The 26486-nt window shown below is 48.3% G+C and overlaps 1 protein-coding gene across 9 annotated transcripts in view; it reads right to left on the bottom strand.

The window, feature by feature from the left end:
* The window catches only part of DLGAP2 (DLG associated protein 2), a 736824-nt gene that overhangs the window by 23745 nt on the left and 686593 nt on the right, over window positions 1–26486 (bottom strand). For all 9 annotated transcript variants that reach the window (XM_082443969.1, XM_082443964.1, XM_082443966.1 and 6 more), the window contains 3 exons: window positions 9896–10245; window positions 2952–3037; window positions 880–1295 (listed from right to left, as the gene is read on the bottom strand). In XM_082443969.1, the coding sequence (XP_082300095.1) occupies window positions 880–1295; window positions 2952–3037; window positions 9896–10245 (852 nt within the window). The remainder of the gene's footprint in view (window positions 1–879; window positions 1296–2951; window positions 3038–9895; window positions 10246–26486) is intronic.

The raw sequence follows: 26486 nt of genomic DNA, 5'->3' as shown, positions 1-26486 counted from the left end.
GGACATGCAATGTCAGGGTGACATTCCCAAGGACATCAGGTGTCCTTTTGAACTTCAGGATTTATAGTGATGTAGCAACTGTACAAAGGACTTCATGGAAAAAGAAAAAATTAAAAAGAGCATGCTTTGTCGAGTTAAGACATTCAGAAACGCCTCTGTGAAACTGTATTTGGTAAAGACAGGTGTTAGCTGTACATACACTGCAATCATTCTTGTGGTATTCTTGGTCTATAAACAAAGTAGGGAGCTATCTGTTTCGAAATCAACACAGCAATTCATAAAGGATGCTGTTTCTGGACAATCCTGACAAGTTTCTTCAGGGAAAGGGGAGGCTGGTGCCTTTCTGCGCAAGAGCTGGAGACCCACCTGGCGTAAAGGGTTGGGAGCAGATCTGTGCTGCCCACATGAGGTCGGGGAAGTTAGCTCCCCACCCGCCCGGGGATGGGGAACCGGGAGCCGCCAGCACCAGCTGGCTGGTTAGTCGTCTACCATGTCCAACGTTTCTTTGGCATAAAGCCAAAGCAATTTCTTATAAACACGGGACAGTCATGATTCTAGAAAACGTCTGAACTGCTCCACATCAAGTCGTTGCCAGAATTCAAGAGAACCGGCACGTGCAACAGGAGATAAACTACATCCCTGTGAGCACAAGCCAGCCTGTTATCCAACAAACAAAACAAAACAAAAGGATGCCCTTTAATATTTTAGCGATTGCTTTTCTGCTCATTTACTTGTGTCTTAGAATTGGTGGGAGGCAGTAGGAAGCCCACTCATTTAAATTTACGCAGGGACCCAGGGACTTTCCCCGGGGATCCTGCCGTTTGTGTTACGGCAACATCACGAGTGTCTACAAGCCTCAGAGGAGACCTGGGACCTTACTTTCCTCCGCGAGGTCGTTCTCCTCCGCTTCCCTCTCCATCTCTTTGCACCAGCCTTCCATCCGCTTCGTCTCACTGTGCAGCAGCTTCAGAAACCACGCGCCGTCCCTGTGGCACGGAGACACGTGGCCGCCATCCACCGTGTCCATGGACGGGTCCAGCCAGGGGTCGGGAGGGGGCAGGTCGGCAGTGTCCACGGGGGTCCGATAGTCCTCTCGGTAGCTGAAGAGCCCCTGGGTCCGGACGGTCCGCACCGCCCCGTACTGGGTCGGGGTGCTGGGCTCCGAGTGCCTCTGGAAGGAGGACCCGAACTGCAGGCCCTTGTCCTCCGTGGCGACATGTCCCGGGAAGCCCTCCAGCTCCAGGTCCGCCTGCACCGCGGCCGTCACGCTGTTGGAACGCTTAAAGCGTCCGCATCTGCAAGGGAGGCAAGGGGGACAAGTGGGGACTTTGCGAGGTGACCTCGTGCAGCAAAACCTAGATGCGCCCATCAGGAGCGCGCCTGGGCCACAAGCCGGCACCTCGCGGAGAAGACGAGCGTTTTCATCTCTATTACAAGCACTTTGGCGCTTCATCTATGGCAGAACATCATTTGGCTTTGCAAACAATGAACCTCTCCCTTCTACTTAAGTTTCAATGTGTAAACAATGCCCACTTAAGACTTAAGTTTATTGCACGACACAAGGAGGCTTGATGTATCCCGTGAAACCACTATCTTGGAGTGGTCACTTGCCTTTCAGAAAGACGCTACAAGTTCACTCTCTTCTGTTTGTGGCATACACGTAAAACGAAGCCCTCCTGCTTCTTTTATGTCTACAATTCTTTTAAGTAGTAACATCTGTGTCCTACTGAGTTTTGGTGGCTGTTCCTATCACAGCTCAGGACGTGAGTTTCTTCTCCTATCTGAATACTGTAATATCATCCCGATTTTGTCTTTTATGCAAAATAATGAATCCAAATTCTGACCTCAGCAGGTGTTTAAAAAACATTTTCATCGTATGTATTTAAATGTCAGTCATTCCACACAGCCAGTTACTGAAATGATTGGCAGAAGTGAGCTTATAACAGGAGTGCAGATTTTGCTGGTGAGAACTCTGGGTGTGTGTGTGTGTGTGTATGTGTGTGTGTGTGTGTGTGTGTATGTGTGCACGTGTGCATGTGTGTCTGCATATCCAAACTTTGCCCATGCTACATGTTTTGACTCCTCAACAACTGGCCCCCCAGATGGCACACAGCTGTGAGTACAGCTGGTTAATGGACCTGCCACCATCTCCTGCCCTGGAGGCAAAGGAGCTGAGAACAAGCCACCACGGGGGAAGGAGACAGCCAGCCCAGGTCCCCAGGTACAGACGACGTGCGGGTTCTGAGAGCTCGGCGTCCTGGGGAAGCCATCAGTTTGTGTTCTGAATTCCTTGGCAATCAAAATCTTTGCAGGTTGGTCCTAAAGCCCTCCACTGTGAGCGAATCACCGGGGCTTCACGATGTAATGCGCTCATCAAAATTTGTTCTTATGAAATTTACAAGATATGCTATTTTAAATATAAAATAAAATAGTCACCCTGTTTTTGTTACAAAAACAACACTCCTGTAATGGACTTCTCTGTGTTTGACAGTTTGAGGGGTTCCTTTGAAGTGTCACAATCCCAGCACAGCTAAGGTCTTAAACTTCTTTCAATCTCCCTCCCTCTCTCTCTGTCTTTCCTTTTACTTTTAACATTGTAAGGTGAGAAAACCTGTGTTTGTTTCACCCTCAGCCTGTGTTTTCCCTTTGGATAAAGGACTCTAACATTCAGAGCTGCCAGCCCCTCTGCTTTCATAGGTGGTAAATTACTTTAGAAAAAGCAAGTCCCCTGCCGCTTGCAGAAACAAGGCATAGGAGGAAGTTAATTCACACTTGAATGATATACACTGAAAAGTATAAAGATATGACCCTGTTTCCTGGCCTGAATTATTGATGGTCAAATGGCCTGAATCATTGATGGTCAGTGTGGTCTAGACACTTGCAGTCAGGTTACAAACCAAGAGCCCCGCTTGGGAGATGGCGGGTACTGGGGTATTTGGGGGGCTGCTTACCGTTTCTCGTCCTCCACCTGCACGCCAACAGATTGGTACTCCCGCAGGCCACGGCTCTCCGTGTCAGAGTCGGTAGCTGTTTCCACCTAATTCAACACAGAACACCTTATTTTAGAACTGAGACATGGGACCTGGGCCAGGGACTCTTTGTGTGTGTGTATTCATTTGTGGTAATTAATTGTGTATTTGTTTAATTAATGCAGAGATGCACTTGACCCAGGAAAATGACAGAGAGAGGGAAATGCACTCATATTGGTATAAGTAAGTTGCTACTGTGTTTCATCAAATTCTGCATCACCACTTGAACTCAACACGGCACCTCAGTCTTTTAAATGTATGCAAATAAAATTGCTTTGTTTAGCTCGGGCAAAAAATAGGCTTTGTTAGATTGCATTATGAGAGGACTTAAAAGCTCTTATCACACCCTACAGGTACAGCATGAACCAGATAGAGCTAACAAAACACACAAGCGGTTTAATAGGACTGTGCTGATGGCTGCATCCATATACAAGAACACACGGAAGGAATTTAAGCCTTCACCAGGAACACCGAGGCAACCTCTCCGTCTGCGCCTACACAGAACTGTCTCTCTTTTGCTAACGACTGTGCCCAGAGCAGGGCGACGTCAGAACAGAACAGAAATCGTGCATTCTACACACAATCCTTATGGCGGCTGCGTTTGCCAAAAAGTCTCCCTGAACCCAAAGAACCATTTATGATCATCACTGGTGTAAAGTTAACTCATGAGAGAATTCTTATAGCGCAGGTTTTCTAAAAAAACAAACAAATAAACAAACAACTCCCCCCCGCCCCGCAAACTCTCAGTATGAAAAGTCTGCAAAACCAAAGGTTTAGTCAAATATTATCCCAGCTACTACACTGTCCCTTTTCCTTTTCACAAAGAATATTGCCTACTGTCTCAAAAGGACTTTTGACCCCAATCCACAAATGTCATAACTAAACTGTCAAACACATCTTTTCTTAAAAATATTAATGATTGCTGCAAGGGTAAGATACAAACCATTAAACGAATAATCAGGACGCTCTCCTGTGAGTTATGAAAGAAAAGGTGTACTTAATCATGCCTGTAACTTGGGATGCCCCTCGGCTAAGCCTTTGTCACTGGGGGCTGACTCATTTTGTGGTGAGTAGAAGTCGTGGTACTAAGAGCGAGCTGGCATTTGTTTTCCGCTGACCCCGCACCGGGTACCATGCTAAGAGCAGACAAGTGTTACTACACCTGGTGCACATGATACCCTGTGTCGTTTCCAGCCACATCGAACACTGAGGAATCAGAGAAGGTGAGTAACTTGCCCAGGGGTGCACAGCTTGTCGGGGGCAGAGCCATGCTCTGCACTGATCCGCTGTGGCCAGAATCAACACGGCCCCATGGAGACCCTGCAGCTCCCGGTGGGCTGCGGAGCTGGGGACAGCAGTCGGGGGCTCCCCACTGTTTATTGGTGTAATTCTGAAAACATGCACAGAAGTCGTCTCTCATTTGTGTTGCGTATTTTGGCGGCTGGAAGAGGAAATAGGTTGACTGCAGGGGGAAACGTGCTCGAATGAAATTCCTAACCTTGCTGTTAATCACCACGTCTTTTGAGTTTCAAGTGGGTCACGGCTCACATAAATGTTACCTTGCTGGGTGGGGAAACTGTTGTTATTGTTTTACACAAAAAGATTGCAATAAAAGTTAATATATTAAAAACGTTACCCCACGTCAGTGCAAAAGGAGCTGCCTTGTGCTTTAACTGCTCTTCCATTCTATGGCTATAACCTGATTTATTTAATCAGTCTTCAATGGAGGGATAATGTGGTTATTACTAGTTTTCTGACATTGTCAATGACGCCGCTATAAATACACGTCTGCACGTGCATGTACTTTGGTGACTATACTCACAGCCCATTTGGCGGCTGAGGCAAAGGTATCCCATTTTACAATTTTGGTCGGTATTGTCGAATCTGATAGATACATAATACGGGTGAAATTGCTTCATTCGTATAGTTTTAGAGAGGTATTTGTAATGGAAAGAGCATTAGCTTTTACTCGTAAAAATGTTCCAAGTATTTGCCTTACTTATTCCAGTCTTAGGATTCTGGTCTAAAGAAGTTACCTCGAATTCTAACAAATTATAAGGTGACACGTGGGGACAATAGGAGGCTAGGAAAGTAGGATAATAGTAACATATGGTAAGTTTTCATTTCTCATGACACAGAAGAGCTGTGCAGCTATGAAAATGACGGTTTAAGGATGACATCACGAAAGACGCTTACGATACAATGTCCACTAAGGAAGGTAGACAGGCAGGTGGCGTGAGCGGTCAGATCACAAGACGTGTGTGCACACATACAACTACACATCTTCACAGACACATACACATGCCATAAAGTGACTAAAAAGTACGACCAAGATACCACAAAATGCTTTTTTCTTCCTTTCTCTAGTGTGTATGTTTTCTCTTATAATTCTCTTATTTTTACAGTGAATGAGGAAAAGCAGTTTTGGAGGCAGTCAAATCCTGCCACTTGCTGGCCGTGTGGTACTTGGGTAAATCTCTTAAATTCAGTGGAGTCTTTTCTTCCTACTCTCAAAAGCGAGGGAAGCGCTGGGCACCTGGGCTGATTGATGTAAGACTCTTTGGGTGGAGCCAGATTCAGGTCAGCTTCTCCACAGCACATCTCATGCTCTGCCCTCTCACCCCCGCTTTTAAGATCATCAGCTATATTAACAATAAGGTATTAAATTCAAGGAGTTTATATTTAACGACTTTTTTAGATTTTACAGTGTTTGCCATATGAAACCTTTGTAAGAAAAACATGAAGATAGCTCTACTTTTCAGAAGGTAAAGGTGAAGGGGGACATGATCCAGTGGTACAAGGCCAGGATGAGCTAAATATTTACCATTTCAGAAATCGTGGGACAGCTTTATGTAGATGGGGAAAAAAAGTAAATCTGGGACAGAGAAAAGGAATTACTGTTTTGCACAGTGGAAAGGAAATCAAAGGAATCTTTTCCCAAGAGAAATTTCTGCCTGGGAGGGTAAAAGGATTGTAAAGGTTTTGAGAAATATATGCGTACATTCATTTTTTTACAAGATCCACGGTGTTCCAGGCATTGAGAAGAAAGATGAAATCAGCAAAATCCCTGTATTTTAAGGGAACTCTCTGTGAAGCGAACGCTGTACTGGAGGTGCTCGCTGATGAAAGGGGAAAGGACCACCCCATCGCTGCAGTGAGTGGTGGGCGCCGGGATCCGGAAGCCCCCGCCTCACTCTCCCCGGGCCTCAGCGGAGGGACGGCTGCTGAGCCTCGGGCCAGGAGGAGCAGTGGGAAGGAGGACGGTCCCGCACAGGCCAGTTAGGGAACAAGGAGTTTGGTGTGGCCGGTGTGTGTGTGAGTGCACATGTGTGTGCGTGTACATGCCTGTATGCGTGTGTGCACGTGCATGTGCGCAGCGCATGTGTGTACACGTGAGCGCACATGTATGACTATGCATGTGTGTGCATGGCCCGCGTTTTCGGGAGGTGAAGGCTGATCGCCCGTAGTTGGAGGCACCAGAGAGAAGCAAGCTGTTACGAGGATATTTGCTGGAGCTCCAATCTCAAGTTTTTGCTCTAAACTGAGCTCATTTTAGGCTCTGCTGTCAAAACTTCACACATAGCAAAGCGGGTACGTTGCTTCCCCTACAAAGCCCCCGCAGTTCCCTCAGGGACCTATTACAGGTCCAACAGTTAAATATGAGTTGCCAACCCTGCTGCGTGAGATACTTGCAGCTCAGCAGAAGCAGTTAGGAAGGTGGGGTGGGGAGGGAAGGCTTGCTGGAAACGTGAACCGGCTGGGACTCCGAGGGCGTCCTGGGTCAGGGTAAATCAGCATCACCTCACAGAGGACGTTTAAACCCAGTAACCAGCTGGTGACGCCGCAGAGTGGGAATCGCTCCCATTTTAGAGATGGGGTGACTGAGGCAGACAGGATTGAAGGGTCCCTGACGTTAAACCACATCACAGGGTCTGGGAACAGTAAACGTGTTCTACAGAGTTTCACATGCACACACACACACACACAAGTAGAAACTGCAATAACAGACAAATCACAGATAAAAACAAAAATGAGCACAAAGAAAATAGCTAAATGTCACCACCATCGTGAGGAAAAGTGAGGTAGGGCCAGGTGTGGGCTCCAGGTGAGAAGACAGGTGTGCTGGCTGGGATATGTCACCAGGAGGGACCCAGGTGTCGCGCACACCTGCAGGGCCTGGGGCAGGATGTCCCGGAGGAGCCGTGAGCTGAGCCCCTGGGGACCCTACACCTCGGCGCTCCTCCTGGGCCCGGGCTCCAGGGCAGGTGCAGGCAGGAGGGCGCACTCTGCTCGGTGGGAAAGACAGTGCATGTAAAATGAAAAGACTCTGCACTGTCTAAGTTTCCCCAACGGCTGTGCTTCTGGGAACCCGTCAGGTCCTGGTCTGGGAGGCCAGGCGGGAACCCGTCCCCCCAGTGCTGGATGGGCACGCAGAACAACAGCCCCCCTGCCCTGCAAGCTGAGGACAGCGCGATGGGCCGGGGGCGTTGCCGTCCTCCACGCGGGGTCATGGGGTGAGACCCACAGCAGGCTCCCGGGGGGGGGGGGGTCACCGCAGGACCCTCCTTTCTTCCCCTTCCGTGTGCGGCAGGACACTGCAGCCTGGGGTCCCACCCTCCCCCTGTGGCTGTGAACCTGTAGGCAAGTCACTCACCCCCAGCCTCGGGTTCCCCGTCCCTGACGGGGACGTGGCTCCAGCTGGCCCGTGGGGTTACTGAGGACGAGGGCAGCTCGGGGCGGCGCTGGGACGCAGACTCAGCAGATCTACGCGTGGCCCCGAGCCAGCCCCCTTCTTCGCCCTTAACGTCACCTCTACTTTGTGCCCTGACCACCCTGACGCCCTCGAGCATTCTTCTAGAGCTTTCTAGGCATCTAGGGGTGGTCCTTCCAGCGGCTCGGTCTTCACTTCATCCCTCTTCTCCCCTGTACTCTCGAGCTGGCGCCCCACACCCATCTGTCTCCCGTTTATCCTGACACTCGAGTTTCTTGGACGACATCTTCTTTGGCTTCTAGCTCACTTCCCTTGGCCACCGCGAGGTGACAAGCTTGCTTCGTGCTGTGACATGCCGCCAGGAGGAAAGCGGAACCCCTGCATTCGCACGCTCACCCACACTCGTCCACCGACACTGACCGAGAGCTCACTATGTGCCAGGCGCTGTGCTAGGCGCTGGGTACCAAGAGGCGGCAGGTGCGCCCGGCCAGCACGCGATGCGCAGCTGGGGGCGGGTCTGGAGAGGCTGGTAGGGAGGGTGGCCTCGGCAGAGCGGGGGACCTTCTGGGGAGAGGCACGGTGGCCGGAAGCAGAATGGGGCACGGGGGGGGCTCCTGGGGTGACCTGCAGGCAGGAAGTGGTGGCCGGATAAACTCGCTTTATGGGCTTCTGGAATTACCTGAAATTATCTGAATTATCTGGAAAGTTCCCGCTGTTTTCGGGTAAGTTGGCAACTCCTCGTGTTTGGAAGTCGACCCCCCCAGCCTTGTTTGTGGCTGGGTGGGCAGTGCACCTGTGGGAGGTGGTGGGTGGGCAGACCGGGGGGCACACGCGCCCAGGAAGGTGACCTTGGCCTCCTGAGCTTGGTGGCCTCACAAGTCTCGTCTGGAGACGTGCGTCTAATGGCAGAGCGACCCCCGAGTGAACGCCGGCTGCCCCTGTACCAGCACCCCCAGCCCGGCCAGGCCTCGGCTGCAGCGAGTCGCCTGCCCGTTTGAGCCCCAGTTTCGTCCTCATCAGAGTGGGGCCGATTCTGTGTCATCAGGGGATGCAATGGTTCCCTGCAGTAATATGGGAGCACCTAGCATAGAGCCTGGCATATAGAATCAGGACAGAGAGAGGTGACATGAGCAGTTGTATGAATAATCCAAAAAGGGAGAAAAAACAAAATTCATGCGCACTTGGCTTTGGAGTGTATTTTGGTACTTACATCTGACCTCGGGTACGGCTGATGCTCTGGGAACTCAGAATCCTAAACAAAACAACGAAGCCACAGTGTGGAGACCGGGTTCAGAGGACCCAGGCCAGCGGGCAGTCTCCCCAGCCTGCGTCCCCCGGCCCCCGACACCCAGGACACGGCTCCCCTCTCACACCTGCTGAGCTCGCAGGCCCTCCTCCCTGGCGCCAGGGAGGCCCCCGGCTGGACTCGGGCTGGTGGAGGCGCCCGTGCTCGCCGAGGACGCCACGGGGAACCTGCCTGGCTGGCCGACACCACCTCTTGCAGGGAGTCACGGCAGAAATCTTGGGAAACGCGGTCCGCGCGAGGCCTGTCCTGGGCCGTCCCCGGGTTGGGGCAGGAGCTGGATGGGGCTGTTCCTAGCCGGGCGCCTTCCCCGCCCCTGCACTTGAGTGGATGCGGTGGTGGGAGCTGGCGCAGGGGCAGCCTCTACGGCCTGAGCGGAGGTGGCTCGGCCCTCGGTGCTCAGAACACAGTGACCAGAGCTAACCCACCAGTGTCCTGGGGTCGGCGCGGGGACTTTCGGGGCCACCTTGAGTGGCCGTGAGCCCCTTTTTCGTACAAGCAGCCCTTCCCTGTCCTTCAACTTTGGTCCCAGTGCCCTTCCTCCCCACTCTACTGTTCGGCCACAAGACTAAAAATCAGGTTTCAACCACAAAACCTCCTTCTTAAGCGTCAGAATAACCTATTTACATACTCTCCAAACAGCTGGCAGCCCCTGGAAATGCCTGGGGGGGGCCCTCTGGGTGGCGGGTGGGCCTGGCTGGGGCGTCCTGCCCACTGCACCCATAGGCCGGCCTCCCCTGAAGGCCGGGCCCGGGCTCTGGAGCCTCCGGCCCCCGCGGGGTCCCTGCGAGGGCCCGGGCCGAGGCCGGCAGTGCTCGGTCTGTGTCACCGTGGGGGGCACGCGGGAGGTACCTGGACCCCGACGGAGGAGCGCCGGCTCTGAAGGAAGCCCTCAGCCTTGGACACGACGGTGGCCTTGTCACTGGTCCGCGCCGAGCCGCCCTGGCCCTCGGCGGCATGGCGCTGGGCCGCGGCCGTCTCCAGGGCCAGGCTCATGGCCTTGTTGCTGTCCAGACTGTCCGTGGAGGTGTAGAGGCCGCGGCCGTCCTGGGGCCAGGGCGCCATCCTCGGGGCGCGGCTGTCCTGGTAGGCGTCCTGCGTGGACTCGGTGCTGCTCTGCGCTGCCACCGAGATCAGAGGCTTGGAGGTGGCGCGGGGGGGTACGGGCGGCGGCGTCTTTTTGTAGTTGGTGTAGGACGCGGCTGGAAGAGAGACAGAGGCCCGTCAGCGGGGCCGGGTCCCCGCCGCCCGCAGGGAATCTGGTCCACGACCCGAGCCCTCCCGTGGCCACTGGGCAGGTCTCTCCCCGACGTCTAGCCTAGGAAAATGAGGCAGAGTGTGGGGAAAACGCTTCATGCTCAGAGAGAGTCGACAGGGGTGTGTGTATAACAGCGAAAAACTATAGAAACACCCCCACATCCAGCAGAATAAGTAACGTCTGACTCAGCAGGACGGAAGGCAGCTACACCATCGTCTTCACGCGGGTCACAGTAGCAGGCGAAACGCTCACTGTATGACTCTAAGTTAAAAAAGCGGGGCCTACTCAATTCTATCCAGTCTAAGATGGAATATATTGTAAAGAAAACCTGTGAATGAAGAAAGATGAGAAGTACATTCTAACCACGGTCATCATTCAGTGACGGTGCGGCGGACAGTTCTCTGTATATCCTACCAGCGCTTCTAATGAACAGGTATTCTTTTAATCATGGAGAAAAACACACAGTATCAGAAAGCTCTTTGCTCCCCATAAGTACACACTCCCTGGGTGTAAACCGTTGGAGCCGACTGAGAAGGGACCCGGGTCTCCACGTCTACCGGGTTCATAACCAGCCACTTCGCCTCCTCTGAGCCCTGCACACACTGGAGTTCTACACACGCCGCTGACAGTAAACCCCCCAAAGAAAATAAGTGCAATTCGACATGAAATGATATTAAATGCCTCTTAGAAGGCACCCAAAGTTCATCAGATGTATTTGCTGGGCTCTGGGTGTTACCAATGTTCACAGCAGGAATATATCACATCCGCTGTGAAGGGATGGGTTTTCCACAGGTGCTGGTCGTGTTTCTTTACCTGGAAGGAAGAACTGGCAGAAGTGTTTCCGAGAGGGACCCGGGCACCCTCATCACCACGCAAAGCACATGTGCCCACGCAGGGTGCAGGCGTCGGGGGCTGTTGGCTTGGGGACCAGACATGCCCAGGAGGGCGGCCAGGGAGGGCCGAGGCTCGTCCGTGAGGACAGACGGAGCAGCTGTTTCCTTTAAGGCCTCCAGACACTGTGCCCGGGTATCACCATCCCACTGCGGTGCGGAAATGCACCATTTCCTCTCCTGTTTGTGGGGACTTCAACCAACATTCCTAACCCTTACCCTCTGCGCCAGTGATTTTTAAATCTGCATGAATGGATTTTCCCGAGAAATAAAGCCTCAAATGTCATCCCAGATGAACACAGGCAAATAAAACAAAATGAGTTTGTCATGTCAGGATGATCTGAGTTTTAAGGCATAACAACTTCGCATGAAAATTTATGAAACGCACACATTTTTGAAAGGATGAATGGGAAAGAGCCGCTGAAGGGCGGGAAACACAGGGAGGCACACAGTCATTAGAAAAATGGGCTTCGAATATGTTTACACCCAAGAAACCTCTAAAAGCATTCTCTTTAAAGACGCCCATCAAGCTCTAGAGGAAAGCTGTGGAAAGTTGACTTTATTCAGGGCTTTACTGTGGGAGATTCCGGTGTTTAAGAAAAGGCTCCCAAGCTCCAGCACTTACCACTAGTTGCTGTTCTAGATAAGCCTGAGCCCGGAGGCTGTGTCGCCAGCCGAAGCAAGTGGCCCTCCCTGACGTGGGGCTGCGAGTGGCTCCTCCTGCTTCCCCCGGACCGCCATCCACACCCCAGGGCCCTTGTGCCTCAAGTCCGCTTCTTAAGGGCACCTTCAACATCCTCAGCAGACCTTTCCCCTGTGCTGTCCTAGAGGCTAAAACACTTTGGTTTAAGGAGATCTCTGTCCATCCGGTTTCAGTCAATCACAAGGCATCCACCACCGACCCTGCGGTCCCTCCTGCCCTGGTCCCGCCCTCTGTCCTGTCCTCTAAAGCCTGCAAAGCTTCGGGACCGCCAGACCTGCTCAACGCAGCCTTTTAACCTCCCTCACACACCTACCGTCGCGGCCCTGCCAGGCCCCCTCAGAGCACACCCAGGACTGAACGAGCTTGCTGAAAGCCCAGCATCGTTCCCATGGGGCCCAGGGCACTAGGACACAAGGTCCTAGGAGTCAGGGAGCCCGGCCCCATCACCAGGCTAGGGAACTGCTCCAAGAGAAGAAAACTGCAAAGCAAAGAAAACCTGCCTCTTCAAGAACGTTAACTGGTGAATGTTTTATAAAAACATGCTGTCACAGACATAGAAAATGGACTTGAGACACGGGGAGGGGGAAGGGTAAGCAGGGACGAAGTGAGAGAGTGACATGGACATATATACACTACCAAATGTAAAACAGATAGCTAGTGGGAAGCAGCTGCCTCGTACAGGGAGAGCAGCTCGGTGCTTTGTGACCACCTAGAGGGGTGGGATAGGGAGGGTGGGAGGGAGACGCAAGAGGGAGGAGATATGGAGATACATGTATATGTATAGCTGACTCACTTTGTTATACAGCAGAAACTAACACACCATTGTAAAGCAATTATACTCCAATAAAGATGTTAAAAAAAACACACTGCGTCAACCTGAAGTCTTGCTGTGGACGCTGTGACTCTGGATGCTTGGAATTTGCAGCTTCTTCCCCGTGGGCACCAAAGTCACCGGCTGGAGAGGGTGTGGAGGAAAGGGAACCCTCCTACACTGTTGGTGGGAATGTAAATTGGTGCAGTCACTATGGAGAACAGTGTGGCGGTTCCTTAAAAACTAAAAATAGAGCTACTATATGATCTTGCAATCCCACTGCTGGACATATATCCAGAAAGGACAAAAGCTCTAATTTGAAAAGATACATGCATTCCTATGTTCATAGCAGCATTATTTACAATAGCCAGGACATGGAAACAACCTAAATGTCCATCGACAGATGAATGGATAAAGAAGATGTGGTACATATATACAATGGAATATTACTCAGCCATAAAAAACAATGAAATTTTGTCACCTAGAGATTATCATACTCAATGAAGTAAGCCAGACAAAGACAAATATCATATGATATCACTTATACATGGAATCTAAAATATGATACAATGAACTTATTTACAAAACAAAAACAGAGTCAGACATAGAAGACAAACTCATGGTTAACAAAGGGGAAGGGATAAATTAGGAGTTTGGGATTAGCAGATACACACTACTCTATATAAAACAGATAAACAACAAGGTCCTACTGTATAGCACAGGGAACTATATTCAATATCTTGTAATAAACTATTACGGAAAAGAATATGAAAACGAATATATATATGTATATATATCTGAATCACTTTGCTGTACACGTGAAACTAACACAACATTGTAAATTAACTATACTTCCATAAAAAATAAATAAATTTTTAAAAAAGAAAGGGAAATCTCCCATATTTCCATTCTGGTTCTTTTAGAGCTACAGTAAATCTTCCTTGCTTCAGGCATACAGTGACGTAAGCGTGCGTGTGATCTGGGAGAAGCTGCCTTCTCTCAGCCTTAGTTTGCTCATCTGTAAAAGGGAAGCAGCCACAAAGCCGCTTATCTGCTGTCTCGAGGATGATGGGGAACAAAGCTCAGGCAGGGGCGGGCGGAGCGCGGTCTCGGGAAGGGCGGCCCTTACAGCGGTGGTCACTTAGAGCTGCTCATGGCTCCTCCCCCAGTGGACAGGAAGACAAACACCAACAGCAAACAGCACTCGGCACCACCTCCTTTCTTTGGAGGCTGTTACCAGGTCACCGCAGGGGTGTTTATGAGACACAGTCCCGGGGAAGAACGATCTCTGCGCACCCCGCCCGGAGCACACCCAGGGGCACGGCTACGCCTGGGACAGCGTCTCTGTGGCCATCTGAGCTCTCCATCCTTTAGCCTCACGGAAGCTGCAGAACAACCTTGCCAGTTGATGGCACTTGTTCTTCCATTTCCCAGATGAGAAAACGGAGGTTCCAGTGGCTTTAAACATTTTCCTGAGGGCAGCCGGCGAGTCAGCGGCAGGACAGGACCCAGCGCCACCCCAGCTGCCGACTAGAGAGACTCCTTCCTCCTTTTCCTGACCTTGACCCGGCTCAGCCTGCTTTAATTCCTGGAGTATTTTGGACGGGACCCCTGCATCTAATCCCCCGCCATCCTCTGAGGCAGCTGTCCTCAGGTAGGCAGTGTAGACTCGGGTCCCGGCAACCTTGACGGCTGGTTTGCACCACCGGCTGTGGAGTTCCAGGGCTGCCACGCTTCCACGAGCTGTTCCAGGGGACGACCACGTGACGTCCCCCCAGAACATGGGGCTCCCCTGAAGACATGTGGGCCGACGTTTAGCTAAGTGGCCCAGGGAACGTTCTGGCTGAACACGTGAGGATTTCCCACCCCCTGGGATCCAATCACCATCTTCTCAATGGGGGAAGTATGTGCAAGGGTGGGACAGTTTTAAGCCCCTGAATGTATTTATCACTTGTCACTTGATTCCCCTTGAAATGGCTCCAGTGAAAATCCAACACATACATTTATAATGAAATAAATAGACGCTACCTAATGTTTTGAGAGTAAATTTACACAAGTTAAAGAAGCACATTCAGAAAACACACATAAAAACTTCCAGGCACCCAGATATCAGATCCATTAGTACACATTAGTACAGAAGTCAAAATGGGATTTGTAGTTTCAGACGTAAGACAGGCGTTTAACACACGTTTTGAATGTCCCTTTTGCCACCCTCTCAGGCCCTATATGCACACGATGTGATTCCTCGTGTGACTTTGAATGAGGCTGTTTACTGCTGACAATGCAACACTTTTATATTCTTGGTCAACTGGATGCTTTTGAATTTGATAATTTAAAAATTAAGTGTCAAAAAAAAAATTAAGTGTCAGTTGTCAGTCTTGGGTAAATAAAAATTAATGTATACAGACTACTTTAGATAAGTAAAATAACACTGAGACAGAATTTTTGAAAAATAAAGTATATCAATGTATTCATTCATAAGTCCATTCTTCTGACAAATGCATGTTGGTACTTACAATCTCATGGGGTAGAATTGTATATTCTTAAACGCCTCCTTAGAATTAGAATTAGAAGCTGGGAAATATAGTAAAGAAAGAATTAAAAATGCTCATTTGAGCATGTTAATTTGCTGCCATGGATTAAAATAAACCATTATAGGTAACATTTTACACATTCAAGAAAAATATTCGATTATTCAGTTGAACAGTTTAGGTAATAATGATTGAGCTAATTGTTAGTTACAGGCTGTATTATCTATCATTTTCTACATGTAGGTCACAGAAACATTACATATGAATGAAAATTTTAATTTTAACTTAGCAATGTCATTCTGTCAAAGTGTATACAGCTTCAAAAAGCAGATGAATCAACAGAGAGATTTCTAAACATCCCAAGATTTGTTTCAATAAAAGGGATCAAATATAAATTTTAAAGTAAAAAATGAAATGATTACTTAACATCTTTAGGTATCTGAAGGCCTGACTACTCTATTTTTATTTTTTAATTGAGTCCAGGCAGGAACATTCTTTTGGTTTTAAAAGGCTGTCATCGATTTCTTTCACCATGTGTCTAATACTGTGAAAATCCCTGGAGATTTTCAAGTGGCTTCCTGATTCTAGGGAGAGAGATTAAAATGCACTTGTGTTTTAATCCATTTCCTGAGTTAGTCTGGATTCTGCTAATGTCTTGGGGATCAGATGAGTTGGTGAGACTCACCCTGAAAATAATGGAGGTGACAGAAAGCAGCGGCTCTGTGACGTGCCTTCTCTCCTGAGTCTATTGATACCAATATGAGACTTTGTGCCTCCAAGAAAAGGTTAATTACACTATTTAAGATGGAAGGAGCCATGCATATAATACATTTTAGGGAGATTTCTATGAAAATTGTACTAAACTAATAGTAATGATACTTAAAGGACATGTTACTCTTCCCTGTTAGAGCTGAATGAGAACCATGGCAGAGGCATGTGAAAACCGTACTTTCCCAGGTATACGCGGTACATATACGCGGGATTGAGTTAATCTCATTGGGACCCTTTCTGAAGAAAGGGCTCAAAGTCCTGGTCAGAAGGGTGTGAGCTGGGCAGATGGGGAGAGGCTGCAGCTGCTGACCCTGCTGGCCAAGCGAACTGTGCCCCAAACCTCGTAGATTTATCCTGATTGTGTGAGAAGGGTCGCATTCCAGACGGCTTTGTCCAACAGCATAGCCCGGAGCCAAATTTAAATGACCTAAACTTCCAAAATATCTAAACACCTCAACTACACTTAAACATCAGTTCTTCTGCATTTGAGCTGCATTTCAACTGCTCAATAGTCACGAACAGCCCATGGGGACAGTACTGGACAGAGGCCAGAGAACATTCTCATTGCTGGACGGTGCTGGTCTAGAGGTTTTCTCCAGGCAAAGTCGAATCAGTATGAGCACCGCCCCATCTGTTCAACAGATGACACAAAGCAGAGGACATCGATCATAAGGACTTCCCTTTAGGTCTTCAAAGTGTTGGGTTAGCAAATCTACTGAAGGAGAATTTGGAGAAACACATTTTATTGGAGGTAAAGTAACTTGAATGGGATGAAATACACTGCTGCTCAGTTTATACTTCCACACGGCTCTGCGTAATCTCAAATGTGAATACATCGTTACTTTAAATGCATGCCTAGTATCCCTCCACACCTGGAATTCTGGACACCATTTCTGAATTCAGTCCTTACAAGTCATTTGCAAGCCAAAAAGGAAAGTTAAAAATTAGCATTCTGTCATATAAATACGTAATCAAGATAAAATATTTTTCGAAAGTCAGGCATCGCCGTTCTATTTGAATGTAACAGCGACACTTAAATTCACTGCACTCTTAATTAGAACTTCAAAGATAACAGCATAAAAGGAATTACAGTCATCAAGCCCATGAATGTCTAATGAGAGTCTGGATATTGGAGAAACCAAACCAAAGGCAAAGGTTCGACATAAAATTTTAAAGCTATTTTGACACTTTAATTAATGTTAGTCTCAAAACATAAGTGTAAATCAAACAGGACACAGAAGTCTTATCCCACTGGCGTGCACACAGTGGTTTCCCTAAAGTTACAAAAACTTGCGTGGGTTCCCCAAGTTCTGGGGCAACATTGATGGGCTGGTGGCACAGACATCTACCTCGGATGTGTTAATTAGCAAGAAATTATAGTCTAACCAGCATCTAACATCTTGCAGACTGTAAAATGAAGTGATGACAGCTGTTTCATGGTTTGAGACACTTCCTGTTTTCATTTTAAATATTTAAAACTCACTTTGCACAAGAAGAACTTGGATTTTCTGAAGAAAAACTGAGAATGAGCCAACTTTTAAGGATGTGAAGAATCAGATAAGTTTCTAAGTACAGAATTCTGAGTGTTCAAGGGCCCGGGCAGTAAACAAAATGATAACACAACAGGGAATTGATTATAACGACGGCAAGCGCTGAGCTTATAGAGATCAGATAACAAGACAAAATGATGAAAACGTACGGGCAGCAGAGGGTGTCTCTCCCCCCCGCCCAAATCAAGTGTCCAGTGTGACACATCTGTGTCCCACGTCTTTTGAGAATGGGAGGCTTTAAACTTAGATGAAAAACATTTTTGAAAAGAATGATTTGTTTCAGTGGAAAAGCTGACAGACCAATCACAGGGACACAACTGGGTGACTCGGGTCAATCTGTTCGTGGAGAATTTGCAGATCGAGTAGTGGATGGCACTGTCCTGTCCTCACAAGCAATATGTGGGCTGCTCTTTGTTTCACTTGGGATGTCTAATCGTGAATAAAGTCTACATTAAAGTTGTGCCAGAATTGTATTTTTACCATCAAGATGTGGGAGGGGGTAATTCTTGGGTGGGGTTTTGTTTGATGGCGAAACCACTGATTTTCATGTCTGCTCATGGCAAATAAGGAGTATGTAGCTGTGACCCACTGGAGTTAAAGTATCCAGAGTTACTACATTACTGTCTCTTGACTCAAGGGAAAGAAAACGACCTTCCAATGAAAAAATAAATAAAATGATAAAGCTGATGCTACTTGCAAGGGTAAAATCAACCCATAACTTCTGAGCTATTTACACCTATTGATGCTCAGCGTCTAGTGAATACATCCTAAATATTGTCTACTTCTCCCGGAAAGTTCCATAAGAAGGTTGGAAGACCCCCAGACCTCTAATACGGACAACATAGTCACAATCTCAAGGTGACTGTAGTAGAAACAGATACACAGTCGTGGATCCTGACACACGGGACAAGCGTCAGAGGCATCTTCTGTGTGTGCCGTGTTGAGATCAAGCAGTCAGCTGTGCCAGTAAATCAGAGCTCCCGGCCGGGGGCTTCCCGGTGACCTTTCTGAGCCTGCTTGAATCAGTAACTACTAACAGTTTGAGCACGAACAGGTCGTGTGGCCAGGATGCTGGTGGCCACTAGGGGCGTGGGATGGGGTGTAGTGGCTCTGCCTGGACGCAGTGAGACCCTGGCCCTATTCTGGCACTGCCGTCAGCGGCCATGGGGCTCCAGGCCCCGCTCCACCTTCTGCAAAGGGATGGATCCCTACTCCCTAACAAAGCTCGCCGACCCAGCACAAGGACAAGTACGGTGCAAACACAACGTGTCTGTAAACTCCTGCTTCGTCCTGGCCATGGAACTGTATCTGCTCTGAATTCCCCATTAATAATGGGACCCTGAAAACCAGGGGCCTCTAACAGCGTGAAGGGCTCACTGCAGCCTCCAATCTCTGGGAAATCATGTCCCTCCCTGGCCTGCAGGAGAGGGTGCATTGAGAGAAGAGGCTGGCACGGAGACTGAATAGTGAGTCATCCCCGAGCCCGGCCTTGAGATAAAACAGGGAGGAGATGAGACATGGACCAAAGTGGCCATTTACTCTGCTTTTCAGAAACTGCTGGCAACGTGTCGGTCTGCCAGCTGCCTGCCATTCCTGGGCTCCACCTCCCACGATATTCTTTATTAAAAAGAAAACCTGACCCTGACACCTGGAGCTAGAAAACTGATGACGCAGAGTCTGTAATGAAGCACAAAGAGGCCCTAAATGAGTCCCCACAAAGCACTGGTTTGCTGATCGATGCGTCCCTGGATGTCTGCTGGTGACTGCAGTGTGTTGTCAACGTCACATGAAAAGTTTTACTCTCAGCTCTAAACTCATAACATCAATCACAGAGTGAAAACCACCTGCACTGGGAACAGTGCTACCACCTGAGGGCGGCTCAGAGAGAAAAACATCCTTTACTAATTAACCCGTTTGTTCATTGTTTTCATTAAAAACTCGGCAAGTATTTCTTCAATGTTTAGCACATTCCAGGCCCTGGGGACCCAACGGTGAGGAAATCCCTGCTTTCCTGTTCTTTTGTCCCGGGAGAGGAGACGCTGAGCCAGACGCTTCATAAAAACACAAAGGATGCTCTAGCTGACAGACTCCAAGTGCAACTTCATGACGTGTTTGTGAAAAGTACCACGATGTGTATAAAACCCAATTGACTTTTCTGCCTAAACCTGGGGTCTAGTTTAATATTCAGTTAGCACCAGGTTCATGGAATTATTTTCTTAAAGGAGAGAGAGAGAGAAACACAGCATCTCTAAATTCCACACCTGCATGTTAATGAATGTATGACTAGAAAAAAAGCCAACTTAACTGAAGGGAAAAGAGGAATCATTCAAATGGGGCTTCAGAAAAGGAACTCCCTGATCTCCAGCCACAGGCAGGGCCTCTAAGTGCCTGGAGTGTGGGCGGGGCTTGCCGTGGGCATCCACACCTGCAGGACAGTGGGCGGGGCTTGCCATGGGCATCCACACCTGCAGGACAGTATCCACCTTTCTTCTCCCTAACCTTTCATATTTGGTTCTGATGAGCACAGATCCAGACTGAGACTAGAAACAGAAGCTTTCCTGCAGCCTGGCAGGTGCCCAGTCAATCAGGCATTTTCCCGCGTTACTTGACTCTCAGTGGGGAGAAGGCTCCACCTGCCCTGGGTGGTTCTGCGGATTCGCGCAGTGAACAAAGACATCAGGGCTGCGTGTGAGGTGGCTGGTGGCCGAGCACCGCAGGCAGGAGCCGAAGGGCCACGCAGACCATCCTCGGGAGGGATGGAGGGCCAGTGACCCACAGCTGCCTCTGTGGCCTCCACCCTCTGGGCACCCTGGGGCTTTGGGTCTCCCTGACGATGGAGCTGACGCCTGACTGAGGACCAGGGCAGCTGGGGTCGCTGACCAAGAGCTGAGCTGAGCTGAGCTGGAAGCCGCTCTCGGCTTGACGCTGAGGATCCTGGACTCCCAGGGGACTTTCCCGCTGCTGTGACAGGTCTCGCTCATTTCTGCCAGCCTCAGGGCTGCCCACTGAACACACGGCACATGGAACCTAGCGGGTTCCCCGTTTCAGCCACGCAGGATGCCTGTCAATCCTATTAGCTTCAGCACTTGGACCTTGGGTTGTAGGTTTGAGAGAGTGAATGGGTTTCTTTGTTAGCGCTACTCCCCAGATACTTTCCGTGTGATGCCAGAATTATGCTGAGTGGGGATTTTCTTGGTGGAAATGGGTATGGAGACCTAGATTTGGAGCAATAGTGATGGAGCCTGTATCTGTCCTTTCCCCAGTATCTCTGCTTCAGAGACTCTGTCCCCACGCTCCTGTCATCTACATACAAGGGATGCAGATGTAGACTCTGAGCATCCTTTGAGAAGCACACAGCACCTGCCCCTTCAATAACCCCAAGTGCCAAAGGAACTCATTTCCTTTGGGCACCGTCTGCCACCTAGTACAAGCCTTTTAGAAAACTCCCTCACAGTGACAACTAAGCCTCAGTCTTCAGGAAAGAGTGTGTGGGAGGAGACTTCTCTGTCCCACAGTTAAGATCTAAGATCTAAGTTCATGCCGTAAATATTAGGAAGAGAAGAGAACTTTGAGCATTTCATGAATCATAGACCACTTTGTAATAACTCACCGTTAATAAGTAGAAGGGATCAAATGTTAACTACCAAGTATTAGCAGAGAAAATTTGAGCATGGTGATTATCTATTTGCAGATGTGTCCAGAGCTTCTAAATCTATTTCAAATTCTGTTTCCCTTCATTTCATGAAGCATCTCTTTAGTACTTTAGAGACATTAGACACAAAATAAAAATCTGTGGATTTGATTCCGTTGATTGTGTGACTGATCAAAATGGCAGTGCAGGAAAGACCTGCTATAAACCCATAAACCGATAAAGAAAACACCAACTGTCCATTAGAGAAAGCGATCACAGCACACACAGACAATTTAAAGAACTGGAAAGGTGGCCTTGCCCCATATTTGCCATATGGGTTTTTCTCCAGGAATTCAGCGGACCTACACCTGTTCATGCCAGAAACGAGCACTGTTCCTTAGCTGGCGAAACTTTTCCTTCTTATTTCTTACACTCATGGAAACACCGGATATGATCAATCAGTTCATTCTTCCTTATCCCTCTCCTTCTTGGCTTCCAAAAAGTAATAAATGGATAAACAGAAGTATAAATGTTCTTTATGATAAATCCACTGGGAATTTCAAAGCTCTCCCATTATTTGTGTTTAAAAAGCGCAGCATGGCTCCGCCTCTTAGTGGCTACGTTAGGATGAAATAAATCCAATGTAATTAATTATTTTATAAAGGAATGCTTTACGCATATGAATATGTGTTTCCTATGGTCTATAGAACTATTTCCTTACTATGTTTCACTGCCACCTATCTGTCATTTGAAAGCATCCAGGCAGATATAGCCCAAATCCCTAAAACCATAAACCAAGCCCACTAGGTATATGTGTAGCACTCTACTTTTTTTGGCTTCTGAAAAGGGGTTGAAAGATTAATCGCAACCTCATTCAATCTCTTCCTCCAAACTTGAGAATGTTAAAATGGCCTAAACAAATTCTGTTTTGGCCTAATACCTCTACTGAAAATAAATGATAACCAGCCAGCACTAACTATAAGGTCGAGTTTTGAATAGCTCCAGTACCTTTGTAAAGGCAAAAGGAAGTTAGTGGTGGAATTTTTTCCTCACTTAAAAAATATTTTGAGCTATGTGTATTTGGCTTTTGGACGTCCTCAATGTTAGAGGAAGGCAGTTCCCTCAAATTCAGTTTATATGCCTGAATAATTCTTACCTTTTCAGGGAATCAAAATCAAAATTGGAAGGATCACCTGAAATGATTTTGCAATTAGTGGGCCACTAAGGACCTCTTTTCAGAAGTGCTCAGATATCATCTGAGGAGTAATTAACAGGCATGGGTTGCTGCCATTCTGGGAAAACCTCTGCACTTGACCTACATTACAGGATAAAACTTCAGGATATTATTTGTATGTTTTTTCCCACAATCCTTCCCATTGCAAGCAGCTCTGGGGTTCCTCTCTGCAAAGATTTTGTTGGGGGAAGGTAACTCCAGGTTAACCTCGCCTTGACTTTGGTAAAAACCTAGACTCAATAGAGGTTGCCCAGGGGTCAGCGGGGAGAGGCCAGAGAACAGAGGTCTGCAGAGAATGGCGGCAGGAGGAGAACCTGTGGGTCTCTGAGCAGCTGAGTCCTGACCATGCAGTGGAGGCCCAAGAACCCTGAGGCCATGCGGAAAGGGACACGGAGACCTTAGGGCAGCGGGTGTCCGTGACCGGGGGCCTCCAGATGCCTTGATGCCACATGGGAGTCCTGGCCTTGTAATGCCCTGGGTTCACCCCAAAATGACCAAGGCTGAGTATCAGGCAGGAGGGGTGGGACACTCAGAATTGGTATTAAACTGATTTAAAGAAAATAAACTACTGTGTTATTTCTTGCACAGCTAAGTTGTAGGTGATCCACTCACATGTCACACTGAATATCTGATAAAGAAGTCGGTGGGTACCATGAGTTGGTACCGTCCAAAGAAAAACATCCGAGAGAAAAAGCTGAACGAGAGGTCTGAGGGAAGGGCTTAGCAGAGGGGGAGTTTAAATACTGAATTTTAAATATTAAGTGAGTGCAAACTGTTAGTGTAAATAGATTTAAATATTTTATATGCTGTAAATTCTAAAGTCAACCATTCTTACATTCAACAAATATTTACTGAGTCCTGTACAGCCCAGGTGTACAGATCAGGAGATTGGGCAAACCTAAACTCAGCTGCAGCAAATCCCAAAGTGCCCAAGTGTGGTCCTGACCTGACCTTGGCTGATACTAGGAAATACAGTAACTAAAGATCAACGACGCCCAGAACCATGGGTTTGTGCGCTGTCTTAGGCAGGATGTGCCAGCCCATGAGTAGCAGCCTTGCTTAGTAGTGACAGTGGCATTTGTGATTTCCAGCTGGTTTCACCAGAGCCTGGTGGGGTAAGACTGGTCACGTAGCTACAGGTGCCCGTGTGGCCAGTGCGCCATGAGAGACCCCACCCCGAGCAGACCTTGGGCCTCCTCGCCCCACGGTGTTTGCACACATGCTGCTGCTGAAATCAGAAGGCATGTTCTGTGTGACTAGCAGTGAGAGGACAGAGAAACCCTGGGCCCCTTTGGATGCATCCTGTCCCCCTGTTGTGTACTGTGTCTTTTGATGCAAATTGAACACTCGTGGGTGGTAAACTCCAGCCCCTGCTCTAGAAGTTTCTGATACAGTGTTTAACAGCTCCTAAAGGTGCTTGCTCTCATGGCAGTGGAGGAAAGACAGTCAACAGTAAAAGTTAAAATGATTTCTGATATCGATTATCTAAAAGAAAACCTAATACTGCAAATACTGAAAACTGCACATATCTTACCCTGGGGCTGCAGGATGCCTTGTTGGTCAGAGCAGAGAAATCCTACTGTGATACCTGCCGCTGGGCTGTGACCCGTCAGCAGCTCGGTCAAGCCGACACCCTCCTTCTCAAGATAACGTTTTAAATTCAAAAACTAAAATGCAGAGGATTAAAAAATTACATCAAAATATAATCATCAAAATGTTAAAAATGTTTGTGATATGTTCATGTCTATTAATGCAGTACATAATGAGATCGGGCAACGGGACTAATAACTACTGTAATTTCAAAGCCTGATGAGCGTAAATGGTGTTTCGAGATCCCTGCAGGAATCGTGGGGCGACTCTGAACTGACACTCCAGCACTCAGAATCAGACGCACTGCTAACGGGAGCGTGTTCCGTAGCATTCCTAACCCAGGGCGCTGTGAGTTACAGTCAGACGTCAGAAAAAATAAAGATCCACTTTTTATCCCAGCTCAGTTCATGTGGCCCCAAATTCCTGGCTATATTAGGGACCCCCAGGGGCCCATGGATTCCAGGTTGGGGACCTCAATTCTGGAGCCCGCGGCCTCTGTGGGGAGACTGTTGCCAGCTTCCTCGTTACAGTTTCCTGCAGGGCGTCAGCTGCAGACCCGCCAGGTGAGGATGGGAACCGTCTCCCTGGAACTACATGCCCTTAACCCAGAAGTCAGGATGAGCTCCGGGCCCTGCAGCTCTGTTTCTGCTGAGTCCTGGGCCCTCCCTCAGCCACCAGCTGACTGTCTCTTGGTTGCTTCCGATGCTGGGCCTCTCACTCCCTCCTTTATGGTGATGGACACTGGCTTCTCTGGCTGCCACCCTCGGTTCTCTTCCTAGACCAGAACTTCACTTGCCCTCTGGCTCATGCACGCTGACAGCCCTGGTTAACGAGTCACCCAACCAGTGCCAACCCAGTCCTGGCAGTGGGGACACTCTCAGGGACTCACCTGAACGGCCAAGTGGGACTTCTTTACTCTGATGTCCCCGGGCCCCAGGGGAGGGTGTGGCCCCCAGAAGGTAGCATTTGCTGCCTTGGGTCCAAGCCTGGGCCACGCATGTCCCCAGGGAGCACGGTGTCCCGCAGGCCAGCTCCCTGGCCGTGCCTAAAACCTGTCATGTGACTGTTGGGAACCGCCGGCTTTCTGAAACGAATGGTGTTTTCATACTTTTACATCTGGCTGATTGATCATTTTCAAACGTAGCTTATCGACATCTGTGAAAACACCTTCCATCTTAATGAACCCTCCCCCGCACTGGCCGCCCAGCCACAAGGACAGAAGATTCTGATCCATCTCGTTAAAGTCTGGGTTTTTGTCAGAGAGACAGAAGGCCTGCTGGTGAAAATTCTCTGTGTAAATACTCTGACCATTTAAAACATAGAACCTGAAGAAATATTCTTTGGAGATACTGTATTAGTCACGTCTGTCCAGAGAAGCAGACCAAGAGAATGTATCCATACATAAAGAGGTTTATTGTGAGGAACTGGCTCATGTGACTATGGGGGCTGTCAGGACCGGAGGTCTGGGAGAGACAGCTGATGGGTAAGTTCCAGTCCGAAGGCTGGCAGGCCCAAGACCCAGGAAAAGCTGATGTTTCAGTCCAAGTTCTAAGGTAGGAAAAAGCAGATTTCCTACAGTCGGGCAGGGGGAATCCTCTCCTCCTCAGGGGAAGGTCAGCTTTTTGTTCTGTTCAGGCCTTCAACTGATTGGGCATGGCCCACCCACATTAGGGAGGGCAATCTGCTTCACTCAGTCTATTCACTCCAAAGTTAACTTGTCAAAGAAACACCCTCACAGAAACACCCGGAATAACGTTTGACTAAACATCCAAGCCTGGCAAGTTGACACATAAACTTAACCATCACCGGTATCACACATAGAATTTTCCAGTGTTCCTCAGCTGGAAACGCCTTAGTCCTCAACCACTAGTCCAAAGCAAAAATCAACCAACCACTAGCAAACAGAATGGGAAAGACAGTGATAGCATAAGACAAACAGGTTTCAGGAAGTCTCCTTCTCTTCCCTTTCTGAACAATGCTTCAAAGGATAATTTTTCTTAAAGGCGAACCCTCCAGAAAATAGAAATACCTAACAGGAAACCATTTTGTATAAGTCCAAATACACCACATTAAACTGTCAGTGTTTTTTGGAAACTATAAGCAAAGAAGAAAAATCTGAAGTTGCAAAAGTAACAAGTACATTATACTTTTTAGTGCATTTTAAAGATAATGTATGGAAAAATTTCATAAGTCTTAAATTTAAGTCCAGATAATCAATAAACTCTGTGTACATACAGGATTTTATGGACACATTCCTCTGATTTCCAATGTTAATTCTTTTCTACCTCATTTCAAGGAAAGAAAACTAAATCCTGTCAGTGAGTGATTTGATTGAAAAGCATTGCTACACTATTTCTTTCTTCCTGAGAGCAAAATTATTTTCTTTTCAAAGTTCTTAGAATATTTTATAATTTTGTGAATTTAAATAACTTGTTTTAATTTAATTTTTTTAAAATAACATATTGTAAGAAATA

Source organism: Balaenoptera physalus (genome assembly GCF_965194825.1).
Source record: "Balaenoptera physalus genome assembly, chromosome: 21".
In the NCBI taxonomy this organism is placed as follows: Eukaryota; Metazoa; Chordata; class Mammalia; order Artiodactyla; family Balaenopteridae; genus Balaenoptera; species Balaenoptera physalus.
This window is presented reverse-complemented; position numbering and strand designations above follow the sequence as displayed.